The sequence below is a fragment of the Nycticebus coucang genome, chromosome 21 (assembly GCF_027406575.1).
Source record: "Nycticebus coucang isolate mNycCou1 chromosome 21, mNycCou1.pri, whole genome shotgun sequence".
NCBI classification, from domain to species: domain Eukaryota; kingdom Metazoa; phylum Chordata; class Mammalia; order Primates; family Lorisidae; genus Nycticebus; species Nycticebus coucang.
The window spans coordinates 39382815-39406441 of record NC_069800.1 but is presented as its reverse complement, the minus strand read 5'-3'; the positions used below and the strand labels follow the sequence as shown (position 1 = coordinate 39406441).

General features: G+C 42.5%; 1 protein-coding gene and 1 pseudogene across 6 annotated transcripts in view; one reads left to right on the top strand and one right to left on the bottom strand.

Moving 5' to 3' along the window:
- Positions 1 to 23627, bottom strand: part of ASXL1 (ASXL transcriptional regulator 1) — an 80356-nt gene that overhangs the window by 3993 nt on the left and 52736 nt on the right. For 2 of the 5 annotated variants that reach the window (XM_053573650.1, XM_053573651.1), the window contains 8 exons: positions 6874 to 6994; positions 6700 to 6797; positions 6080 to 6173; positions 5310 to 5462; positions 3279 to 3442; positions 3085 to 3181; positions 1591 to 1696; positions 452 to 1085 (listed from right to left, as the gene is read on the bottom strand). In XM_053573650.1, coding sequence (XP_053429625.1) covers positions 452 to 1085; positions 1591 to 1696; positions 3085 to 3181; positions 3279 to 3442; positions 5310 to 5462; positions 6080 to 6173; positions 6700 to 6797; positions 6874 to 6994 — 1467 coding nt within the window. Of the gene's footprint in view, positions 1 to 451; positions 1086 to 1590; positions 1697 to 3084; positions 3182 to 3278; positions 3443 to 5309; positions 5463 to 6079; positions 6174 to 6699; positions 6798 to 6873; positions 6995 to 9866; positions 10198 to 10903; positions 11053 to 17429; positions 18194 to 23627 lie in introns of those variants that run through there. The other 3 variants (XM_053573654.1, XM_053573652.1, XM_053573653.1) reach the window with 3 other exon arrangements.
- LOC128573409 (proteasome activator complex subunit 1-like) lies at positions 7242 to 9417 on the top strand (annotated as a pseudogene). Its single transcript, XR_008376463.1, has one exon. The product of XR_008376463.1 is annotated as a proteasome activator complex subunit 1-like (transcript).

Genomic DNA, 23627 nt, shown 5'->3' with positions numbered 1-23627 from the left:
TAAAGCAAAACTAGTGTTCTAGGAGCATAGGAGTCATAGCACACAAAATTAATTTCCAAAAAAAATGAAATAAGCATAGTAAAATGGCTGCTCATGACACCACACCATTTGGAGAAGATTCTACTCAAGGGCTGTTATATGCCACATATCTAAATTTAATTTCTGGTGGGACGGTGTGAGTCACTACAGCAAAGAATCTAACACTACCTAATAAAAGATTTAAAAACTCCAAAAGATTTTGATCTCTAGAGATAACTTCACGAGTGAACAAAAAGGAAGAAAAGAACTCTATCTCTCTAAACTTTAATCAATCCCAGAAAGGCTGTCTCATAGGAAGCTCTACATTCCCATCGAATTAACTCAAAGTCCCAAGGGCAAAGGGGCTCTATAATCTTATGACCCTCAAAGGAAATCTGGCTCCAGGGCAGCCAAGAATTAAACAGTCTCCTACCCGGATGGGCGGGACTTTGGGCTCCTCTTTAGTGGGCTGTGGCTTTTCGGTGTGAACACTTTCAATTGTGTTACGAAAGGACTGACGATCTTCAAGCCGGGGCTTCTTTTCGGGAAAGGATGCAGACGCTGTCTGCTCAAAGGATTTCCTCTTCTGATCCTTGGGCTCCTGATCCACAGCCTCTGGAGGCAAGTTAGGAATTCTGTCTGGAGATGCAGAGGCACGTGCCAAGTTGTCCAGCTCAGTTGGGATCTGGGAACCCATAGGTTCAGCTGGGAACTTGGGACCCTCTGGGTTGGGTGCTGCAGAGGACATGCCTGGCAAGTGGGGACTGTTCCTCCCTGCTAAGTCGGTTTCAGCCTCCCCATCTTTGTAGAGGGGGATGTCTGGTGCCACGGATTTTGCATCCTTAGCAACCCCTGCTTGTTCTGGCTCTTGCTTTTTGTACAGATTCCTTCTGGCTCTGGTTCGGAGATCTGGCCGAGACCGTTTCTTAAAATGCCCATCTCGCTGTCGGGTGGCCACTCCACACTGTGGCCGCACTGATTCTCCTGGAATATGCAAGCCACTCTTGATTTCAGCCTCCTCCTGGCCCACATTCTGCTGCAATGACTCTTCTTTGGTCAAACCCAATCTGCAAACCAGATTCACACCATCAGTTACAGGCAAGGCGGAGCATGTCTCTTTTATATCTATGAATAACACACATCTATAAGCATAGTATCTCAGAACAAAACAAATCTGCACCGTGCATTAACACTAACTACAAAAAAATACATCAGCTTCACCATGAAAGGCATTAAGTTAAGTGATCCAAGTCACAAAATCTTCACATTCTTATCCAACAAATGCAGTCCGCAAGTTATACATTTCCAACTTATGTTACAGTAAGTCTGAGTTATAGGCATCCGACTGGCATATGACTCACACTTACGAACAGGGGCTATTATAGGTAATACATAAATGTCACTGTTCCAACTTACATACAACAAATTCAACCAACCTCTATTTGTTCAAAGAACCAACGAATAGAGGCTATCTTGTTTGTAACCCAGAGAAAGTCTGTATTCACTATTCAGACCACCTGATCCTATCCCCTCAAAAGCCCAGACCAAGACTCATAGCTAAAAGTGCCTTACTTCTGTCCATAGTAGTCTTCAAAGAACTTTTCTTTCCATTGTTCCACCTTCTTTTCCTTCTCCATTTCTTGTCTTATCCTGACTTGCATCTCATGAGTGAATTCACCTAAAGAGAAATACAACTTTTCTAGTGAATGCCTTCAGGGTAACGTCTAAAACTTCCAGTTCTACTATACCAGGAGTTTTAAAAGAGCACAATCGGGCGGCGCCTGTGGCTCAGTCAGTAGGGCGCCGGCCCCATATACCGAGGGTGGCAGGTTCAAACCCGGCCCTGGCTGAACTGCAACCAAAAAAAAAAATAGCCGGCGTGTGGCAGGCGCCTGTAGTCCCAGCTACTCGGGAGGCTGAGGCAAAAGAATCACGTAAGACCAAGAGTTAGAGGTTGCTGTGAGCTGTGTGATGTCATGGCACTCTACCTGAGGGCGGTACAGTGAGACTCTGTCTCTACAAAAAAAAAAAAGAGCACAATCCTGTCTCTCCCAGAGGCACTCCTACATCATGCTTTACTCAGGACAGAGCTAACAAGTCTGCTATAAGCAGAATTTACTCTTCCTTACAGTACTCAGTCATCCAAGAGCAAGCCACACATTGATTAAAAAGGCAAAAACAACAAACAGAAGAACCATTCTCACTTCCTGTGGAGAAGCAAGTTAACATAGTAGGCCTGACTTACCCTTACTTAGAGGGGCCTCTACTTTTGAGGATGGCCCTTGGCTGACATCTAGGACTGAGGATTTCAAGAGGGTTCCCATAACCATGACTGAAAGGAGTAGCTCACTGTCCCTAAACTATTTATGCAAACAATATGGTTTATGGTGAACATCTGCTTTCCTTTTGGGAATCTGGACATGTGCCAGGCACTGGCTTCCTACATGGTTAGTCCCCAGTAAAAACCCTGGGAAATCTTTAACAGGCTTCCCCAGTAGATATTTCACACACATTGTCACAATCTGTTGCTGGGGAATTAAGTGTGTCCTATGTGACTCCATTGAGAGAGGACCTTGGGGCCCACACCTCCTTTCCTCCGGACGTCAGAGTGCCCCCGCCATGTGCATCCCCCCTTGCTGATTTTGCTTTGTATTCTTTTATTGTAATAAATCATAGACTTGGGCATGACTGTATTCTGAGTCCGCCAACAAATTATCAAACCTAGGAGTGATCTTGGAGTCCTCCCAACACATTCCCCCTATAGCTCATCTACAAAATTAAATTCAGAGACGCTAACAATCACTCTAAGTGACAAGTCCACTCCATGTACATACACCACAGTGCAAGTCCAGATATACTATAACTTCTTCAGAGCTGTGTGGCACCTTAATTAAACCCACTAAACTTAACTAGTATTGTGAGGAAAGCCTGTCTTACACGGAATAGCCCTGGAAAATAAAAAGACGGGTAAAACATGAGTGCTTAGGTTTTAAACACCAGGAGACATGCCACACCACACACAGAAGGCGCCATCTCAACTGATCCGGGATGACAAAGTCTACTTACCATCAGCCAGGCGTTCCCGCCAGCTCTGAGCCGCATGGGTAAAAAACTCATTATTTAGTGCACTGCTGCTGAGACGCAACAGGCCATCTGTCCCCACCTAGAAGGATCAAGGAAGGGGGAATCCAATAAATAAATGTAAAAAAGAAAAGAAGCCCACCCAGAAAGAGGCAAAAAGAAGGCTGCCTGTGTGTAACCTGTCTGTCCACTTCAGGCAGGAGGAAGAGGAGCTGCTGCTGGAAGTGCGAGGGCAGGGCGTGGAAGGTCCGAGAGTTAATCAGGGCGCGGAGGTTGGTGTTGACAAGAATGGATCCAGGCGTCTCAAAATCTATCTCTTCTCCTCTGTTGCGTTTCATCTGACCTGTGATTTTCGAAGCAAGCAGCACTGAGGTATAGATATTCAACTTTTCAAGCAAAAAAGTAAATGCCAACTGATGGGAAAACTTTGGTGGTAGCACCCAAGCTACCCAGAACTTATCTGCACATAATCTGCTTAATTGTCCAGTCCATCCTAACCTGTATGTTATAATTGTTATAAAGGTTACTGTTGTTGCAATCAACCTAAGAGAACACTTGGCCTTGCGTTCCCTCAGACAACACTCTTATGTACCATGCTGTGTCATAGCCTAAAGAGGACATTCTTCCCAAGAAAAACCAGGCAAGGGGCAGGTTCTGAGCTTCCCTCCGAAGCTGGAGAACAGGGTCCACAAAGCCCAACTGGAGAAATGACGGAAGTTGTCTAAAAGCAAATCTAGGTAGTGTACTACACAAAATCTGCAAAAGTCCTCTTTGAATAAGGCAGAGAAGTCTGATGTCCATGTAGACATGTACTAAGGGTTGTTAAAAGCCAACTGAGATGTTACTACCTCTCACAAAAGCCTAAACAAGGGCAGCGCCTGTGGCTCAGTGAGTAGGGCGCCGGCCCCATATGCCGAGGGTGGCGGGTTCAAACCCGGCCCTGGCCAAACTGTAACAAAAAAATAGCCCGGCGTTGTGGCGGGCGCCTGTAGTCCCAGCTACTCGGGAGGCTGAGGCAAGAGAATCGCGTAAGCCCGAGAGTTAGAGGTTGCTGTGAGCCGTGTGAGGCCACGGCACTCTACCCGAGGGCGGTACAGTGAGACTCTGTCTCTACAAAAAAAAACAACAAAAAACAAAAGCCTAAACAAATGTTACTTTATTTGAAAAACACACTAATAATAGAGACCTCTGAGACCATGGATAAGCACTGCTGATGGGCTGGAAAAGCAGTAAGACAGCAAACCTCGTTCCCACTTGGACAATGGTTTATTTATTATTTTTTTTAATTTTAGGGGTTTTTTTTGTAGAGACAGAGTCTTACTTTACGGCCCTTGGTAGAGTGCCATGATGTCACACGGCTCACAGCAACCTCCAGCTCTTGGGCTTATGCAATTCTCTTGCCTCAGCCTCCCCAGCAGCTGGGACTACAGGCGCCCGCCACAACGCCTAGCTATTTTTTTGTTGCAGTTTGTCCGGGGCCGGGTTTGAACCCGCTACCCTCGGTATATGGGGCCGGCGTCCTACTCACTGAGACACAGGCACCACCCTTGGGCAATGGTTTATTAATTTTCAGAGGCAAAGGCTAGTCTTCTTAATGGTTTCATGTGGCCCATTTACAAAAGCGTCAGCATGTGGGCCATAAGAAATAAATCCTGAAATAGCAAACAACATACAAGTATTGCAAATAACCCTACTGGAGGGGAGGGGGTGACAGGTACACAGTGTAGCACTACCTAAACTGTTTGCATCTCCAAAATTTGACATATGCTTCCACCCAATATATTGATTAAAAAAATAAAATAAAAAAGGAGAGTCTGGTAGAGACTACAAATGTTGAGAACAAATGTGGCAGGAAGCTACCGAAGAAAGAAAAAAAGAAACAAGTGTTGGAGTTCTACACTGAGAATCTCAGAAGCAATTTTCACTCACTCAAACACTTGCTAAGTCGTATCAAGGCAGGCACAGGCTAGGCCTTACAGCGACATACAAGGAGCACTGTGGCACAATCTCTGCCTGCAAGGAGTTCTCTCACAGTCTAGCAGAGATCTACACAGGAAATGACCAAATTGTAAGACAAAAATAAAAAATAGAGGGCCACACAAGAAGTAAAAATAAAGTGGTAAAGGAACTTTTAATAGAAGACATCATCTTCTCGCTAGGCCTGCTGGGGGTCCCATTACAGGCAGAGAAATGAGTGCCAAGCCACTCACCTGTGGCTGGCTTCCGGAAGCCTCTCAGGAGCGGGGCAGGGTCCTGGGCGACCTCGGCCTGGCCACGAATAGCAGCGCTGCCCAGGGCCAGAGAGCCGCTGCTGCTGCTGGATGGGCTGCCACTCTCGCCATCGGCGTGGCGGCCCGAGAACCCTGAAGGCACAGCATTCCACTGGTCAAAAGCATCACATGCCGCGCCCATAGCTCTCAGACAAGCTTGCTTCTCCCAGCTCTCCCCGAGATGCTGCCAGCAATACCGGGGTGCTGCCGTCTCCCAGCCTTGGGCTGGCAGAAACCACCACCTCACGGTCTGGCTTTAAAATATCCCTTTAAGAATGCCAAACCATCACCTTTATTTGTACAGCACCGCGCCTTTTACAGTGCATTGACACAATCATTCAGTGGATCCTCACGACTGCCCTGGGCGGCAAAGAGGAGGGAGGGCACAGAGCTCAGCCCAGCATGAGAACCCATGGCAGGCCTCACCACCACCGCCTGCTGCCTTCCAGAGGGGCTGGATCTCCTGACTCTGGCCCAACAGCTCTACTAGCATCACACTACTACCCAGTTTTCCCGAAAATAAGACCTACTTACAGGAAAGATAAGGCATCCCCTGAAAATAAGACCTAGCGCATCTTTGGGAGCACACCTTAAAATAAGACACTGTCTTTATTTTCGAGGAAACAGGGTAGGTCGGAAACTGCTGACAGAGGGAGACCAGGTCCCCAGGACCTGAGGAAAAAGTATCACAATCATGAGTTTACACATACCTGATGCAGATTCCACGTGGGCCCCGTTTACCTTCAGAGGAGTCAGGACAACTCGAGGCAGCATCACCCCAGTCTTTTTCTTTTGTTTGTTTGCCTGTATTCCCAGAGGGAATAAAAATGGAGCCCAAGTCACCACAGCACTCCCTATTGATCCTATCTCTATCTATTCTTTTGTAAAACAGATGGATTAGATCTGCTAGGCAATGCTTGCAAGGGCACTGACTGCCAGGCATCATGCCAAGGATAACCCGAAGCTACAAGACAGTATTATTATCCCCATTTTGCAGGTCAAGAATTTGCCCTAAGTCCCATAGTTAGTAAGTGGCAGGGCTATCACTCAAACTACTGAACCCCAAATTCATGTTCTCATCAGTCTGCACCTACACTGTATTTCTCTCCCGATGTTCATGTGTGTTTTACAAGAATGAACTACTCAGCCATGGTCCTACCCTCCCCAAAATAAATTTTCCTCTCAGACCTACTGCCCAAAATGGCACTAGCAAGTGGAGACCAAACTTCTGTTCTCCACTCTTTGACCACGTCCATAGTTACCTAGCAAGAGGAAGAAGAACCTTGCTTTGCGCCTGCCATCATTCACCCTCCTAGCCTTGTCTCCCTACCTGTGAGGAAGCTCTATAGCTGTCCCTGGGATTAGAAAGAGGTCTGCTCTGAGATTCTGTAGAACATGATGCATTTGAAGATGTTTCATCAAGAGATACTGGAAAAGAGGAAAATAAAGGTTAGTTCCTAGCACCTGTTGTGGCTCCCTCACCCATGCAGTTAAGGGTCCTTACCATCATTTTCACCACTCACAGTGCTGGCTTCATTAGACCCACAGCTCTCCACATCAGCTGTGTCCTCTGGCTCTTCTCCCTCCACTGCAGCTGGGTTGCGAGACCACTGCAGGGCATCCTTCTGTGACAGGAAGGCACAACTCAGGTGAATGAAATCCTACAAATCCTACCAGCACGGTGAGCATTCCTAAATTTGTATGCTTTGGGAGAAGAGGGGTTTAGAATATTGATAAACTTGTATCCCTGTTTAACCGACCTCTTTCTTAAGTTCTTTTCATAAATATATCATTAATAAAGTTAGACATAATTTTGCATTAAACACTTATAGGGTGCTTCCTATAAGCTACACCATGCTGTTCTGGGGAGGGTGGGGATATAAGAAGTGGGAATCAGAGCCCTACCCCAAGGGAGCTCAACTGAGTAGGAAAGAAAATCAAATACAATATAAACATAGCAAAAGAAGTAACACTGCCCAGAAGAGGGGGCACCTAACTCACTGAGATGGGGGAAAGAGGCCACAGTATAGTATAGGGTGTGAATCAGGAGCAGGGAGACAAGGCTTCCAAGAGGATGCGTTGCCTGAGCTGCTGAGTTTTAAAGTAAGCTACTGAGTAGAAGGTCAGCAGTAAGAAAGTAGGAAGTTCTAGATAGTGAGATAAGCAAACACAAAAGAAACTCAAGGAAATTGTGATTTCAGTAGGGCTATGTGGAACTAGTTAAGTAGGAGGCTAGTACAAGAGGACATGTGGGGAGAGATTAAAACTATGACTGTTCCAGAGTTTCTGAAGGATATTAATCAGGGGAATAATCTGAGATTTAGGAATTTCATTCTGGCAACCACAGAAGTACAGAAGCAGGAACAAGAGTTAGACTATGACAGAGGTCCAGTGAAAGATGAGGAAGATCTAAACCAAACTAAAATGGCAACAAGACTTGAATAGAGGTGAGAGCTTCATCCCAAATTTTATCTGCTAACAAAAGCTTCTTCCAACAGGCTCATTGTATATATAGTCTCAAAATTAAAACTCCACTCATTCCCAAGGAGAATTTAGCTGTCTCATATCCCAACACTAGGAAGAAATATGGACTGAATATAGGGGGCTGGAGAGAGGAAGAGAACAGTTGGAGTAGAAGAAGGAAATGTCGACAAAAAAGATGGAGACAGTTCTCTCTGAAGAGGTGACATTTGAGCTGAAAACCTAGTAACTCCACTCAGGAAGGGAGTTAAGACAATAGATTAGCAGAGCAAAGGCCCCCGAGGCAGGAATGAACCTCACACCTTTGAGAAACAAATGAAAGCCCAGGTTTTTGCAAGTGTAATGAAAGAGAGGGAAAGCACTAGGAAGTGAACTTGCAGGGGAGACAGATACTAGGCAGGCCCAGAAGAAAAAAAAAAAAAAACTTTGAATTTCATTATAAGGACAACAGAAAACTAAGAAAGGATTTTAAGGAAGAAGCATAAGCATGAACCCCCTACTCCGTAAGAGCAGATTAAATAATAGAAGAATGGAGTCCGCAGCAGGGGTCCAGGAGAGAGCTTATTGGGGCTTGGATAGGGATGATGCCAGCTTTGAGTGTTGCTGCAGGGGCCATGGACGCCCATGGAGCCAGGAGCCCACGCTGGTACAGTCTTTGCTCTTTGTGCAGCACTAGGACCCCTGTCCAGGCCATGGCCATGCTCAGGGTCCAGCCTGAGGCCCAAGCCAAGGTGGATGTATTTCGTGAAGACCTTTGTACCAAGACAAAGAACCTCCTCAGGAGCTATTTCCCCAAGAAGATTTCTGATTTGGATGCATTTTTAAAGGAGCCAGCTCTCAATGAAGCCAACTTAAGCAATCTGAAGGCCCCATTAGACATCCCAGTGCCTGATCCAGTTAAGGAGAAAGAGAAGGAAGAGCAGAAAAAACACCAGGAGAAGGAAGACAAAGGGGAAGATGAAGACAAAAGGTCCTCCCTGTGGCCTAGTGAACTGCAATGAAAAGATTGTGGTCCTCCTGCAGTGCTTAAAGCCTGAGATTAAGGATGTCATTGAGCAGCTCAACTTGGTCACCACCTGGTTGCAGCTGCAGATACCTCGGATTGAGGATGGGAACAATTTTGGAGTGGCTGTCCAGGAGAAGGTGTTTGAACTCATGACCAGCCTCCACACCAAGCTAGAAGGCTTCCACACTCAAATCTCTAAGTATTTCTCTGAGCGAGGTGATGCAGTGGCCAAAGCAGCCAAGCAGCCCCATGTGGGTGATTATTGGCAGCTGGTACACGAGCTAGATGAGGCAGAGTACTGGGACATCCGGCTGATGGTCATGGAGATCCGCAACACTCATGCTGTGTTATATGACATCATCCTGAAGAACTTTGAGAAGCTCAAGAAGCCCAGTGGAGAAACAAAGGGAATGATCTATTGAGAGCTCCCTCTAATTCTGTGATGGGTACAGTATAGACCTTCTTAATTTTTGCCAGGGACTCCAGATTTTCCCCTATCTTTCTCCTATTGAGGTTTTTCCCTCACCTTGCTTCCCAAGCACAATAAACATAGTCACACTGTGCAAAAAAAAAAAAAAAAAAAAAAAGAAGAAGGAAATGTCATCTTCTTTGGATAAAAATGTGTGAATAGGTAGTCATGATTCTAGCTCTTAAAACATACCATAAATTTAAAAGGGTAACCCACAACAATCTAACTCAAATTTAATGGATCTCTTGATCCAGTGCATTATGGTTTAATCAATTTAGTTTTAATTTGTTTTATTAATTTTAGCCAAAATCATGCTGTCTCAAATTAGTAAAAAAGAAAATTGCTTTTTAGATCTTTATCTTTTCACTACTGACCATCAAATGATCCTCAGAATCAAAAGCTAAAGAATATTTTTATTATTAATCTTACAGATACGCTTATTGACCACCATGTTCTTAGAATAATGAAACAAACTTAATCTCTGACTCTTAGGGGTAAACTAAGATAAAATACTCATTAATGAATCAAGAAAGTCAATTACATTGGCAAAGTTGACCTCAAATCTCCAGTTCCGGCAAGTATGTGGGAAAATCATACATACACTGTTGGTGAAAATAAAAATGGTATTAAAAGGTTCATGCACTACCAGCAGGAGAGTAAACTGCTAGCAAAAATCTAAAAAAATGTATACAACTTTCAATCTAGTACTTCTAAGACCTATACAGGACATGAAAAGCATTAACTTTGACAGCAGAGAAAATTAACCAATTAAATACATTAAAATGAAAATTTTCTATTCACCAAAAGACACCTGAGTGAAAAGGTCAAACTACCTCAAGGTTAGAGGAGATATTTGCAACCTTGTTAACCAATGAAGAAATTTGTATCTAAACTATATAAAATGAGAAAAAGCAACTTAAAAGAAAAATAAAAAGATTAATTAGGCACTGCACAAAAGAGGATGTCTAAATGGCCAACAGATAAATGAAGGGTATCCTTACTAACAATAAGGAAAACACAAAATAATGCAAATTAAAAAAAAAAATACAAGATATCACCATATCCACCAGAATGGCTAAAATTAAAGTTTGATAATACTAAGCAGTGTTAATAAGGATGCGGAACAGGTAGGTACACTGAAAACTGACCTGATCATTTGAGAAAACATGTTGGCATTATTTGGTATAGGTGAAAATACAAACATTCTCCCACCCCAGCAATGTCACTTCTACGTTTAAATTCCCTAGAGAAGTATATGTATACACATATCAGGAAGTACAACCAGAATGTTCATGGATGCAGCATTTGTAACCTGGACTGTAAACAAGCAGCGTGGCCATCATAGTAGAATCAATAAGTCGTAGTGTATTCAATAAAAGGATTATATAATAAAAAAATGAAGACAGATAACTCTTAAAAATAAAACATCAGAGGAAAGCCAGACACAAAAGAATGTATGCTATGATGATACCATTTGTAAACAGCTTAAAAACAAGCAATCTATAGTGATAGGAATGCAAACATAGGAAACAAAGAAAAGCAAGAAAATAACTTTCATAAAGTCAGGATAGTAGTTACCTTTAGGGGGAAGAATGGGGCTGTGACAGGCAAGGAGCACACAGGGGGCTCCTGGCTGTTGGCCATGTTCAGTGTCTTGACCTGAGTAGCAGGTTTTCACTTTATAATAATTCATTAAGCTGAACATTTGTGTCCTATGCATTTCACTGTATATTTTTAAAATTTAAAAAGTTTTAAAACAAAAATAATTAGTTTTTCCAACAAGTAATGCTACCATAGACAGGCCTTTAAAATAAAGCTGTACGTGTAAAGTATTTAATGGCAGGAGAAATGCTGATGGTACAGTTAATGAATTAGACAGTTAAATTCCTACAGTATTATTACATCATCCTTTTTAAAAAATAAAAATCTTTTGTGTGAATGTTTTGTTTGATTTTTTTTGAGACAGAGTCTCACTATGTCACCCTAGGTAGAGTGCCGTGGCATCACAGCTCACAGCAACCTCAAACTCTTGGGCTTAAGCGATTCTCTTACCTAGCCTCCCAAGTATCTGGGACTATAGGTCCCCGCCACAACGCCCGGCTATTTTTTGGGTGTAGTTGTCATTGTTGTTCTGCAGGCCCAGGCTGGGTTCAAACCACCAGCTCCGGTTTATGTGGCTGGCGCCCTAGCCACTGAGCTACAGGCGCCGAACTTGTGTGAATGTTTTTATATAGAAAAACACAAGTGAAATTCTCATGAGGTGTTAACCATGATATCTCTCAGTGGTAATGTTTTTTGTTTGTTTTTTGAGAAGTCTCACTTTGTCACTCTGGGTAAAGTGGTGTGGCGTCACAGCTCACAGCAACTTCAAACTCTTGGGCTTAAGTGATTCTCTAGCCTCAGCCTCCCAAGTAGATGGGACTACAGGAGCCCGCCACAACGCCTAGCTATTTTTAGAGAGGAGGTCTTGCTCTGGTTCAGGCTGGTCTTGAACCCGTGAGCTCAGGCAATCAACCCACTTCAGCCTCCCAGAGTGCTAGGATTACAGGGTGAATGTGCCCGGCCTTCAGTGGTAGAGTTCTAAGTACTTTTAATTTGGTGTATATTCTACAATTAACATGTATTGTTTTTTGTGATCAAGAGAATAATATTTAAAAAGAAAAATTAAGGTGCTAAATGCTTTACCAACCACTAAGAAACCTACTGCTGATTACAAATCTCATCAATCAAATAAACAGAAATAAGAGTATTCTTGTTTGCAATTCAAACTGCCCAGAAATTTCTAAAGCCATGCATTTTTCAGTAAAAAACAAATAGGAAAATGAAACTTTTTTTTTTTTCCCAAACAAAGTCTCACTTTCTCCTCCTGGGTAGAGTGCCATGGCTCACAGTAGAGTCATAGCTCACAGCAACCTCAAACTCTTCAGCTCCAGACATCTCTTCTCAGCTTCTCCCAAGCAGCTGGGGCTACAAGAGCCTGTCACAATACCAGGCTACTTTTTCTTTTTTTTTGGAGACAGAATCTCACTTGGTTACCCTTGGTGCAGTGCTGTAGGCACCATAGCTCACAGCAACCTCAAACTCCTGGGCTCAAGCAATCCTCTTACTTCAACCTCCCAAGGAGCCCGGCTATTTTAGAGATGGGGGTCTCACTCTGGTTCAAGCTGGTCTAGAACTTATGAGCACAAGCCATCCGCCTGCCTCAGCCTCCCAGAGTTCTAGGATTACAGGCATGAGCCATGGCCCCCCACCAGGAAAATGAAACTTTTAAGAAAATAAAACATGGCTCGGCGCCCGTAGCTCAGTGGGTAGGGCATCAGCCACATACACCAAGGCAGGCGGGTTCAAACACAGCCCAGGTCTGCTAACAATGACAACTACAAAAACAACAACAAAAAGCCAGGCGTTGTGGCAGGTACCTATAGTCCCAGCTAGTTGGGAGGCTGAGGCAAAAGAATAGCTTAAGCCCAAGAGCTGCAGGTTGCTGTGAGCTGTGACACCACAGCACTCTACCAAAGGTGACACAGTGAGTTCTGTCTCTAAATAAATAAATAAATATTAGCAATTCTAATCCTGCATTTTTAAAGAGCATTAACCTTTCCATATACACTTTCTATATAGTTTGATAATATTACTTTTTTTTTTTCTTTTAAAGAGAGAGTCTCACTTTTGTTACACAGCTCACGCAACCTCGAACTCCTGGGCTTAGGCAGTTCTCTTGCCTCAGCCTCCAGAGTAGCTGGGACTACAGGCACCCGCCACAACGCCCAGCTATTTTTTTTGTTGTTGTTGTTGTAGTTTGGCCAGGGTCAGGTTTGAACCCACACCCTGGTATATGGAGCTGGTGCCTTACTGACTGAGCCACAGGCGCTGCCCACCACTTTTTTTTTTTTTTGAGACAGAGTGTCACTCTGTTGTCCTGGGTAAAGTGCTGTGTGGCATCATCATAGCTCACAGCAACCTCAAACTCTTGGGCTCAAGCAATCCTCTTTCCTCAGCCTCTAGAGTAGCTGGGACTACAGATGCCGGCCACTACACCTGGCTAGATTTTCTATTTTTAATAGAGACAGGGTCTCCCTCTTGTTCAGGCTGGTCTTGAATCCTTGAGCTCAAGCAATCGTCCCACTTTGGCCTCTCAGTGTGCTAGGATTACAGGTATGAGCCACCACACCCAGCCTTAACATTAATTTTTCATACATTAACTCTAAAACTTTGACAAAAAGGAAATAGGTTATAGAAAATTATAGGTGCCAGAAAATATGCCTTAGGACTCAAGATTTCATTTTTTTTGCAAGGATATTTTTCATCAAGAAGCTTTAAAAAAGTATTAATACATAATGGATAATCTTTTATAGAATCCTAAATATTAAAAAATGCTATAGAAGACTATACTTTTTTGGTTTTCCTTAGCTTCATTAAGGTATTATTTCATAAACAAAAATTGTATGTATTCAAAATGAACAATGTAATTGTTTGATATATATATCATTATGAAATAATTAATCAAAATTAACACATCCATCATCACACAGTTACCATGGGGGCAGGAGGTTTGAGAGACCTACTCTTGTCAAATTTTAAGACAATATTGGGATATTTGAATGTGAGCTGTATACTAGATGGTAGTGTGGATTTTTTTATTTTTTACTTTTTTTTATTACCATTGAGACAGAGTCTCACTATGTCGCCCTCAGTAGAGTGCCGTGGTGTCACAGCTCACAGCAACCTCCAACTTTTGGGCGTAAGTAATTCTCTTGCCTCAGCCTCCCAAGAAGCTGGGACTACAGGCGCCTGCCACAACACCCAGCTCTATTTTTGTTTTTAGCAAGCCAGGGCTGGGTTCAAACCCACCAGCCTTGGTACATGTGGCTGGTGCCCTACCCAGAGAGCTACAGGCGCCACCCATGTTGGATTAATATGAAATTTCCTAAGTAACAAGTTGAACAATGTGCCTATAGTCCGAGGTACTCAAGAGGCTCAGGTAGGGGGAATCACTTGAGCCCAACAGTTTGAGGCCAGCCTGGGAAACATAGGAAGAACCCTCAACAAAAAAATTTCCTGAGTGTGATGACTGTGTTTTGTTTATGTCAAAGAATGACCCTGGAATACATATGCCTCTTCATATCTTTTCTCCTATTTTTCAAAAATTAAGGTATAATTTATATGCAGTGACATGCACAGATCCTAAGTGTAATAAATTTAATGAGTTTTGATAAATAACGTATCAAGATGGATAACATTTCCAACACCCCCAAGTTTCCTTGTACCCATTACTAATCAATCCTTACTCTACACTGTCCATCCCCCATTATACTAAAGCAATCAGTCCTCTGATTTCTAACACCATAAATTACTTTTGCCTGTTCTTGGGCTCATGTAAATGAAAACATACAATATGTGCTCCTATCTATCTGGCTTCTTTTGCTTAGCCTAATGTTCATGATACTCATTTGTATTGCATTCATTAGTAGTTTGTTAATACTACAGAGTATTCATACACAACTGTTTGTTTATACTCTTCTTAATGGACATTTGAGTTATTTCCAGATTTTGGCTATTATAAATATAGTTAATATAAACATTCTTGTACACCATCTTTTATAGACATGATTTCATTTATCCTGGGTAAATGTCTAGGGTATCCTGGGTAAAATAGCTGAATTGTAAGATGGGTCGTCAAAATTTAACTTTAAAGAAAACAAAAAAACACTGTCAAACAAATTTCCAACGATTTATACTCCCATTGGCACTGTATGAGAGTTCCAATTGCTCAGTGACATTTGATCAGTCTTATTTTAGCCATTCTAGTGGAAAGGTAACGGTATCTCTTTGTGGTTTTAATTTTCATTTGCCTAATAACCAAAGATTTTGGCATGTTTGTGCCCTTATTAGCCATACTCATCTCTACCATTTGAAGTATCCAAGTCTTTCACCCATTTTTTTGATTGAGTTGTCTTTTTTAAATTATAAGAATTATTTATTCTGGACCCTTTCTGACCTTGGACATGTATTACTATTACAAATATATTTCAGACATTTTTATATGGAATTAAGTTCAAATTTACAGAAAAGGTGCAAGAGTAAAACAGCACAAAAAACACTTCCCACATCCTTTTTACCTATATTCACCTATTAACACATCTATTTGTTTGGCAAGGCAACTGGAAAAGATGCTAATGATGAATTCAAGAAGCAACCATCAGTAACAAATAAACCTAAAAAAAATATTCTCAAGTTAGAAGTTTAAAAAAAATAAAAAGGGACCAGGCATGGTGGCTTATACCTGTAATCCCAGAGCTTTGAGGAGCCAAGCCAGGATGATCACTTGAGGCCAGGAGTCTTGAGACCAGCCTAGGCAACATAGTGAGATACCATTTCTATTTAAAAAAAAAAAAAAAAAATTAGGCAGGGCACAGTGGCTCACACCTGTAATCCAGATAGCCCTCTGGGAGGCTGAGGTAGGTGGACTACTTGAGCTCACGAGTTCAAGACCAGCCTGAGCAAAAGTGAAGACTCCCATCTCTACTAAAAAATGGAAAAACTGAGGCAAGAGGATCACTTGAGCCCAAGTTGGAGGTTGTTGTGAGCTATGACACCATGGCACTCTACCCAGGGCGACACTTGAGACTCTGTCTCCAAAAAAAAAAAAAAAATTAGACAGGCACAGTGATCACAGTGATGCTAGTTCTTGGGAAAGCTGAGGCAAGAGAATGGCCTGAGATTAAGAGTCTGAGGCTGCAGTGAACTGTGATTCTGCCACTGCACTTCAGCCTGGACAACAGCCAGACCCTGTCTCTAAAAAAATAAAAGGCACTGTGACTTTAACAAGTTCCAGATCGGACTAAAATAGAAATAACATCTAAACTGACAAAGTTTCAATTGCCCAAAATTAGATTCTCAAGTAAAGAAAAGATAAAATACCTCTCCATTCCTTACAGGTCGGATAAACCTTTCCTAAGCAAGAAATGACTACTGGCTTGGCGCCTGTAGCTCAGCAGATAGGGCACCAGCCACATACACTAGAGCTGGTAGGTTTGAATCCAGCCCAGGCCTGCCAAACAACGACAACCACAACCAAAAAATAGCCGGGTGTTGTGGTGGGCACCTGTGGTACCAGCTACTTGGGAGGCTGAGGCAAGAGAATCGCTTAAGCCCAAGAGTTAGAGATTGCTGTGACGCCACAGCACTCTACCGAGGGTGACATAATGAGACTCTCTGTCTCAAAAAAAGAAAAAATAAAATAAAGAAATAAATATTATCTTTTAGGAGAAGGCTGATTTGAGAACTGTTTAATATGAATTATTAAAAAATAAAAACATACTGAGCATTCAACAATTCCTAACCAACGCATAATAAAAAGTGAAGAGATTAGAAGAGACAAAAGAGTGTCAACAATTTCCACGCAGTATAATTATTTAGACCAAAGATCCAAAAGATTCAGAAGCAACCAGAGAAATCTGCCAGGTTGTGACATTCAAGATCACATTTAAAAAAATCAATTGGCTGGGTGCAGTGGTTCACGCCTGTAATCCCAGCCCTCTGGGAGGCCAAGGTGGGTGGATTACTTAAACTCAGGAGTTTAAGATCAGCCTGAAGAAGAGGAACAAGACCCCATCTCTACTAAAAATAGAGAAACCAGCCAAGTGTTGTGGTGGGCACTTATAGTACCAGCTACTTGAGAGGCTGAGGCAAGAGAAAAGCTTGAGATCAACAGTTTGAAGTTGCTGTGAGCTGTGACACCATTGCACTCTACTGGGACAACAAAGTGAGACTATCTCAAAAACAAAACAAAATACAACAACAAAAAAACTGATCTTAATATCAGCAATACTGGAGGTGGAGCAAGATGGTGGCCGAGTAACAGCTTCCCTGCAACTGGGCATGGTGAGTCTGGGTTATAAGACTCCAGGCATCTCTGGCTGGTGGGATCTGCCTATAATCATCCCTTTCAGGATACAGGGAGTCAGCAAGGGACATCTGGACCCCAAGAGGAGGACAAAAACACTGGGAAACTGGCAAGTGGTTGCGCAGTTCGATCAACCTAATCCTGCCGGCAACTGTAAGTACAAGCAGCAGTTGAGACTGCAAACTGGAAAGGCCTTACCTGTGAACTGTTTCGGTGTTTATGGACTTGGCACTCAGTTGAACTGCCTTGGGGAGAGCTTGAGCAGGAGTGCAGAGAACTCTGGGCATTGTCTAGGGCTGCAGACTGAGCCGCTGAGCCGGACGGAGCTAACAGTGTTCGGCTATGGGCCGCAGGGAGCCATTGTGAGAGAACTGCGCCGGCAAACTCCGCCTTCAGGGTCACAGAGCAAGGATCGGGCAGGAGCTAGTAACCTAGTGACTGAGGAGACTAAAGGCAGGGACTGACCTGCCTTACACCCTTAACCCTCAGGGGCAGAGTGAGACTTGGCACACTGGAGGGTTTTGGAACACTGGAGCCTCGGGCTGTTGCCCTGGGTAGAGTGCCATGGCGTCACAGCTCATACCAACCTCAAACTCCTGGGCTTGGCACTGCCGGGACCTCCATAAGAGCTGTGCCACGACCCCCGACTCGCGCCTGCCGGGTCTCCGCATGCCCTTATAAGGAACTGTGAGAGCTGCGCAACCCTGCGTCCTCCCTCCTGTACCCTCCCTTCCTCCACACCGGCCCGCTCGTCTGGCCAGGGACTCTGGTAGCCACGTGCCCCCTGGAGCCCTCCCTGCCTCTGCACAGAGCCCTTCTCCTGGCCAGAGACTGCTGGAGCCTTGGGCTCTCTATGCCAAAGTCACTGAGCACCAGGCACTCCCAGAACTGTGTGCACCACCTCCCGCCCTGTTGCTGGATCTGGGTGTGTAACACTCCGGAGCTGCTTCCACAACCAGAACTCCCTGGCTGGGGAAGCCCCAGAGGAACTACACAGGGTTACTCCCTACAAAGATCCAGCAACAATGGGGTGATCCCTCTGGGGTCTAATCTTGGAGAGACACATCCCCAACTCTGAGGACGGCCAGAGTCAAGGGTGAAAAACAATCATGAGGCGAAATCAAAAGAAAAACTCTGGCAATATGAATAATCAGAGTAGACCAACTCCCCAAGGATCAATGGGGCAGACACAGCACAAGATCCCATGCACAAAAAATAGCTGAGATGTCAGAAATCGAATTCAGAATCTGGATAGCAAATAAGATCGATTCAGAATTCCAAGCAGTAATCCAAAAGATATCTCAAGAATTCAATGAATTCAAAGACCAAATGACCAAAGACTTTGACACACTGAGACAAGAAGTTGCAGCCCTCAAAGATCTTAGAAACACAGTAGAATCCCTCAGTAACAGAATGGAGCAAGCAGAAGAAAGGATTTCTGACATTGAAGACAAAGCTTTCAAACGCTCCCAAACTCTCAAAGAGGAAGAGAAAGGGAGGGCAAAAACAGATCACTCTCTCAGAGAGCTCTGGGATAATTCGAAGAAAACCAGTATTCGTCTTATAGGGATCCCTGAAAGCGACGAAGTGGCTTCATAAGGCACAGTCTCTTCTCCATGAGATTATGAAGAAGAACTTTCCAGACATTCCAAGAGATTCTGAAATTCAGATAGCAGACAGTTTCAGAACTCCAGCATGACTCAACCCAAATAACACATCCCCCAGACACGTCATAATCAATTTCACTAAAGTTAATATGAAGGAGAAAATTCTGAAAGCAGCCAGACGAAAGAAAACTATCACCTACAAGGGCAAGAATATTAGAATAACTGCAGATCTCTCTGCTGAAACCTTTCAAGCTAGAAGAGGATGGTCATCGACTTTTAATCTCCTAAAACAAAATAACTTTAACCCAGGATCCTGTACCCAGCTAAAATGAGTTTCATTTATGACGGAGAAATTAAATACTTTAATGACATTCACATGTTGAAGAAATCTGTCATAACTAAACCAGCTCTCCAGGACATTCTCAGACCTATCCTCCATAAAGACCAGCATAATCCTTCACCACAAAAGTAAACCCACCCAGAAAATTTTGATAAAATTCCAACTTCCACAGTCGCAAAAGGATTAAAAATATTCACCAGACTCTCGAAAGGCTTATCAATATTCTCAATTAATGTGAATGGTTTAAATTGTCCTCTAAAGAGGCACAGGTTGGCTGACTGGATACAAAAACTCAAGCCAGATATCTGCTGCATACAAGAATCGCATCTTACATTAAAAGACAAATTTAGACTCAAGATGAAGGGATGGTCATCTATACTCCAGGCAAATGGAAAGCAGAAAAAAGCAGGTGTTGCAATCCTATTCGCAGACACAATAGGCTTTAAACCAACCAAAATAAGGATAAAGATGGACACTTCGTATTTGTTAAAGGCAATACTCAATATGATGAGATTTCAATTATTAATATTTATGCGCCCAACCAGAACGCACCTCAATTTATAAGAGAAACCCTAACAGACACGAGCAACTTGATTTCCTCCAGTTCCATAGTAGTTGGAGATTTTAACACCCCTTTACCCGTGCTGTATAGATCCTCCAAGAAGAAGCTAAGCAAAGAAATTTTAGATTTAAACTTAACCATTCAACATCTGGACTTAACAGACATCTACAGAACATTTCATCCCAACAAAACTGAATACATGTTCTTCTCATCAGCCCACGGAACATACTCCAAAATCAACCACATCCTAGGCCACAAATTTAATCTCAGCAAATTTAAAAAAATAAAAATTATTCCTTGCATCTTCTCAGACCATCATGGAATAAAAGTTGAACTCAATAACGACAGGAATCTGCATACCCATACAAAAACATGGAAGCTAACAACCTTATGCTGAAGGATACATGGTTATAGACGAGATTAAGAAGGAAATCACCACATTTTTTGGAACAAAACAACAATCAAGACATGAATTACCAGAACCTCTGGGATACTGCAAAGGCAGTCCTAAGAGGGAAATTTATAGTCCTGCAAGCCTTCCTCAAGAAAACAGAAAGAGAGGAAGTCAATAACTTAATGGAACATCTCAAGCAAATGGAGAAAGAAGAACACTTCAACCCCGAACGCAGCAGAGGAAAAGAAACAACCAAAATCAGAGCAGAATTAAATGAAATTGAAAACAAAAGAATTATACAACAGATCAATAAATCCAAAAGCTGGTTTTTTGAAAAGATCAATAAAATAGATAAACCTTTGGCCAACCTAACCAAGAAAAAAAGAGTAACATCTCTAATTCCATCAATCAAAAATGGTAATGATGAATTAACAACAGACCCCTCAGAAATTCAAAAAATCCTTAACAAATACTAGAAGAAACTCTACTCTCACAAATATGAAAATCTGAAAGAAATCAACCAATACCTGGAAGCACGCCACCTACCAAGACTTAGCCAGAACGAAGTGGAAATGTTGAACAGGCCTATCTCAAGTTCTGAAATAGCATCAACTATACAAAATCTCCCTAAAAAGAAAAGCCCAGGACCAGATGGCTTTATGTCAGAATTCTACCAAACATTTAAAGAAGAACTAGTACCTATACTACTAAACCTCTTCCAAAATTTAGAAAAAGAAGGAATATTACCCAGCACATTCTACAAAGCAAACATCACCTTGATCCCCAAACCAGGGAAAGACCCAACAAGAAAAGAAAATTATAGACCAATATCACTAATGAATATAGATGCTAAAATACTCAATAAAATCCTAACAAACAGAATCCAACAACACATCAAAAAAATTATACACCATGACCAAGTCAGATTTATCCCAGGGTCTCAAGGCTGGTTCAATATACGTAAATCTATAAATGTAATTCAACACATAAACAAACTTAAAAATAAAGACCATATGATTCTTTCAATTGATGCAGAAAAAGCTTTTGATAATACCCAGCACCCCTTCATGATCAGGGCACTTAAAAAAATTGGTATAGAAGGGACATTTCTTAAACTAATAGAGGCCATCTACAGCAAACCCACAGCCAACATCGTATTGAATGGAGTTAAATTGAAATCATTTCCACTTAGATCAGGAACCACGCAAGATTGCCCATTGTCTCCATTGCAATTAGGGAAGAAAAGGTGATCAACGGTATCCACGTAGGGTCAGAAGAGATCAAACTTTCACTCTTCACAGATGATATGATTGTATATCTGGAAAACACTAGGGATTCTACTACAAAACTTTTAGAAGTGATCAAAGAATATAGCAATGTCTCAGGCTACAAAATCAACACCCATAAATCTGTAGCCTTTATATATACCAACAATAACCAAGCCGAACAAACAGTCAAGGACTCTATTCCTTTCACAGTAGTGCCAAAGAAGATGAAATATTTGGGAGTATACCTAACAAAGGACATAAAAGATCTCTACAAAGAGAACTATGAAACTCTAAGAAAAGAAATAGCCGAAGATGTTAACAGATGGAAAAACATACCATGCTCATGGCTGGGAAGAATCAACATTGTTAAAATGTCCATACTGCCCAAAGCAATATATAATTTTAATGCAATTCCTATTAAAGCTCCATTGTCCTACTTTAAAGATCTTGAAAAAATAATACTTCGTTTTATATGGAATCAGAAAAAACCTCAAATAGCCAAAACATTACTGAACAATAAAAACAAAGCAGGAGTAGCCAGGCGTTGTGGCGGGCACCTGTAGTCCCAGCTACTCGGGAGGCTGAGGCAAGAGAATCGCTTAAGCCCAGGAGTTGGAGGTTGCTGTGAGCTGTATGAGGCCACGGCACTCTACCGAGGGCCATAAAGTGAGACTCTGTCTCTACAAAAAAAAAAAAAAAAAAAAAAAAAACAAAGCAGGAGGAATCACGCTACCAGACCTGAGACTGTACTATAAATACATAGTGATCAAAACAGCTTGGTACTGGCACAAAAGCAGAGAAGTACATGTCTGGAACAGAATAGAGAACCAAGAGATGGATCCAGCTACTTACCATTATTTGATCTTTGACAAGCCAATTAAAAACATTCAGTGGGGGGCGGCGCCTGTGGCTCAGTCGGTAGGGCGCCAGCCCCATATACCGAGGGTGGCGGGTTCAAACCCGGCCCTGGCCAAACCGCAACCAAAAAATAGCCGGGTGTTGTGGCAGGCGCCTGTAGTCCCAGCTACTTGGGAGGCTGAGGCAGGAGAATCGCGTAAGCCCAGGAGTTGGAGGTTGCTGTGAGCTGTGTGAGGCCACGGCACTCTACGAGGGCCATAAAGTGAGACTCTGTCTCTACAAAAAAAAATAAAAAAATAAAAAAATAAAAACATTCAGTGGGGAAAAGATTCCCTATTTAACAAATGGTGCTGGGTAAACTGGCTGGCAACCTGTAGAAGATTGAAACTGGACCCACACCTTTCACCATTAACTAAGATAGACTCTCACTGGATTAAAGATTTAAACTTAAGACATGAAACTATAAAAATACTTAAAGAAAGTGCAGGGAAAACTCTTGAAGGAATCGGCCTGGGTGAATACTCCCCAGGCAATTGAAGCAGTATCAAAAATACACTCCTGGGACCTGATCAAACTAAAAAGCTTCTGCACAGCCAAGAACACAGTGAGTAAAGCAAACAGACAGCCCTCAGAATGGGAGAAAATATTTGCAGGTTATACCTCCGATAAAGGTCTAATAACCAGAATCCACAGACAACTCAAACGTATTAACAAGAAAAGAACACGTGACCCCATCTCAGGGTGGGCAAGGGACTTGAAGAGAAACTTCTCTAAAGAAGACCGACGCAAGATCTACAAAAACATGAAGAAAAGCTCATCATCCTTAATCATCAGAGAAATGCAAATCAAAACTACTTTGAGATATCACCTAACGCCAGTAAGAGTAGCCCACATAACAAAATCCCAAAACCAGAAATGTTGGCGTGGATGTGGAGGAAAGGGCACAGTTCTACACTGCTGGTGGGAATGCCCACTAATACGTTCCTCCTGGAGGAATGTTTGGAGACCTAAAAATAGACCTGCCATTCGATCCTGTAATTCCTTTACTAGGTCTATACCCAGAAGACCAAAAGTCACAATATAACAAAGACATCTGTACCAGAATGTTTATTGCAGCCCAATTCATAATTGCTAAGTCATGGAAGAAGCCCAAGTGCCCATCGACCCACGAATGGACTAGCAAATTGTGGTACATGTATGCCATGGAATATTATGCAGCCTTAAAAAAAGATGGAGACTTTACCTCTTTCATGTTTACATGGATGGAGCTGGAACATATTCTTCTTAGCAAAGTATCTCAGGAATGGAAGAAAAAGTATCCAATGTACTCAGCCCTACTATGAAGCTAAATTATAGCCTTCACATGA